General features: G+C 38.6%; 1 protein-coding gene across 2 annotated transcripts in view; it reads left to right on the top strand.

Annotated features, from left to right (window-relative positions):
* Positions 1-2,602, top strand: part of GPN1 (GPN-loop GTPase 1) — a 23,502-nt gene that overhangs the window by 13,619 nt on the left and 7,281 nt on the right. For both annotated transcript variants that reach the window (XM_007122512.4, XM_028496578.2), the window contains exons 11-12: positions 1,280-1,319; positions 1,966-2,056. In XM_007122512.4, coding sequence (XP_007122574.2) covers positions 1,280-1,319; positions 1,966-2,056 — 131 coding nt within the window. The remainder of the gene's footprint in view (positions 1-1,279; positions 1,320-1,965; positions 2,057-2,602) is intronic.

The raw sequence follows: 2,602 nt of genomic DNA, 5'->3' as shown, positions 1-2,602 counted from the left end.
GGGGACACGGGTTTGCGCCCCGGTCCGGGAAGATCCCACATGCCGCGGAGCGGCTGGGCCCGTGAACCATGGCCGATGGGCGCCGGCGCCGGAGCCTGTGCTCTGCAACGGGAGAGGCCACGACAGTGAGAAGAGGCCCGCGTACCGCAAAAAAAAAAAAAAAAAAATCTTCACTGTATTGAATGATGAAGAACAGGTGTCATCAGACATTGTTTGTAAAAAGCCAGATGTTAAAATATTTTAGGCTTTGTGGGTCGTATTATCTGTTGAAACTCCTCAACTCTTATTCTGGTGCAAAAGCAGCTATAGACAATTCCTAAACAAATGGGCGTGGCTGTGTTCCAATAAAACTTAAATTTATAAAACTAGGCAGTGGGCTGGATTTGTCCTGTTTGCCACATTGGTTGACCCCTGATGAAGAATAGACTTTGGAGTCAGATAGACATGGTTTAGATTTCTTTTTCCTCCAATTAATAAGTGTGTAACCTTAGCAAGTTTTCCTCATTTATAGATGAGGGATAATAGCATTTATTGTTAAGGTCGTTGTGGGGATTATTTGAGATAATATATCTAAAGCACCTAACACAATTGCTGACATGTAGTAAGCATATTTCTTAATAAATGATTGTTATAACTATTTTCTTGGTTAATACTGGAGTTCCATTTTTCTAAAGGAAAGTGGAGTCTTAGCACCTATACACTTTCCTTAGGCCTGATAATTGGCTGCTTTCTAGCAAGCTTCATACTTAGCAAGAGCCTAATAGCCACATTGTGATGTTCAGAAACATTATTTTGATTTTTATTCATCAGACAAGGTTTGTTTTTTTGTTTGCTTTGTTTTGTTTTTTTTGCATGTGTTATCAAAGCCTCAGGATAGACTCTTTTCTGTATCCTTTCATGGTTGCCCAGATAAACGACATAATTATATATTGGGCTTCCTGAGCCCAGTAGGCCTAGCTTCTTTTACTCATCATTTAAACATCTTTTACTCATGTTTATCCAAGTGAATGGTGAACTCATCGGTCATGGTCTCCCCAGAGTTGATCTTCCCAGATCAGCAGTCAGTCTTTTGTCTTGTTGCTGATTTCAGAGAGGGGGCAGGCACCATGGCTTTTAATTCCTTGGGGATAGAATCTCAGTGACTAAGACTTGTTACATCTGATGTATGGTGACATAAGATCTTTTGTTATTATCAAAGTACTAGGAAAATAGAAGTGATGTGGAGGGGGGCGGACAGGATAGATTATTAAAGGGATTTAGAAAGTGTTTCTCTTTCCAGAGAGTATCGTCCTGAATATGAACGTCTGAAGAAATCGCTGGTAAGGAAAGAGGCTGTTTGTGTATTTTAGGGCCACTGAATAAACAATCTCAAACTATGTACTAATCCTTCTGCCATAAATGCTTTTGTTTTGGTTCTCAATGTATCCTTTAGATACTTGTTAATTTAAACCTGTAAATTTGTATGTATGCTGTCTGGATGCAGAAAGGCCCCTTAATTATTTTTCTTCTCTATACTTGAAGTCATAAAAATCAGTAATTTTTCCTTTTATATATGCTGAGCCCTTCTTGTGCCATACCTCCACCCCTACTCCAAGGTCCATTTAAAGGCTACTTGTAGAATTTTGTTTAAGAACAGAGAGGTAGTTCACAACTCTTATCCCAAATGATCAAGTGTCCTGTCCCCATCGGGTACATTGGACATCTCATCACTGAGCCTTCCTGCTGTGTCCGTTTGAGGGTTCTTTTGATGATTTTGTGTCTAATTTCTGAAACCTCTAATACAGTCTGCAGAGCCCTCCGGAATGAACTTCTGCTAATCGGGGCCCACACTGCTCAATGTTTCTGTCATCAGCCATCCCTTATCTGCCTCTAGTATTTGTATAATTTGTCATCTCCAGTTAGAAGTCTGGCATCTAACTTGGGCCTCCTTTTTTAATATGACAACATTTTCCTCTGTGTATATAGGCCAGTGCACAGAGCCAGCAGCAGAAAGAACAACTGGAACGACTTCGGAAAGATATGGGCTCTATAGCCCTGGACACCGGGACTGCCACAGGTACTGGAGGGTCTTCTGGTGTTAGGAACTAAGAGCCGGGTACACTTATCTCCACTTAGTAGGTAGGTATTTATGTTTAAGGGAGAGAAAAAGAAAAGGATAAAGTAAATGTTGTATAGTGTATCTATCTATTTGTTACTCAGTCAATTTAGATAAATCCTAGATCTGCATTGTGTTTAGTTGTCTCTTAGTCTCCTTTAATCGTGAATGGATCCTTTGTTTTTGTATTTCCTGACATTGACATTTTTGAAGTGTACAGATGTAGATATATACCTACGGACATATCTATATCTAACATCTATGTTAAAGAGGAATCCACTGTCTATGTCTCTCATACCACATTTATCTTATCTGTGTTTATATTTTTATACATATGTATATGATGATTCTCTTCAGGTAGTTTTTGGTTTACTTTGGCAAGATACTTGATGTTTACTTTTTTTTTTTTATAGACTTTTTTAACATCTTTATTGGAGTATAACTGTTTTACAATAGTGTGTTAGTTTCTCCTTTACAACAAAGTGAATCAGTTATACATATACATAT

Source organism: Physeter macrocephalus, chromosome 12 (genome assembly GCF_002837175.3).
Source record: "Physeter macrocephalus isolate SW-GA chromosome 12, ASM283717v5, whole genome shotgun sequence".
Taxonomy (NCBI): Eukaryota; Metazoa; Chordata; class Mammalia; order Artiodactyla; family Physeteridae; genus Physeter; species Physeter macrocephalus.
This window is presented reverse-complemented; position numbering and strand designations above follow the sequence as displayed.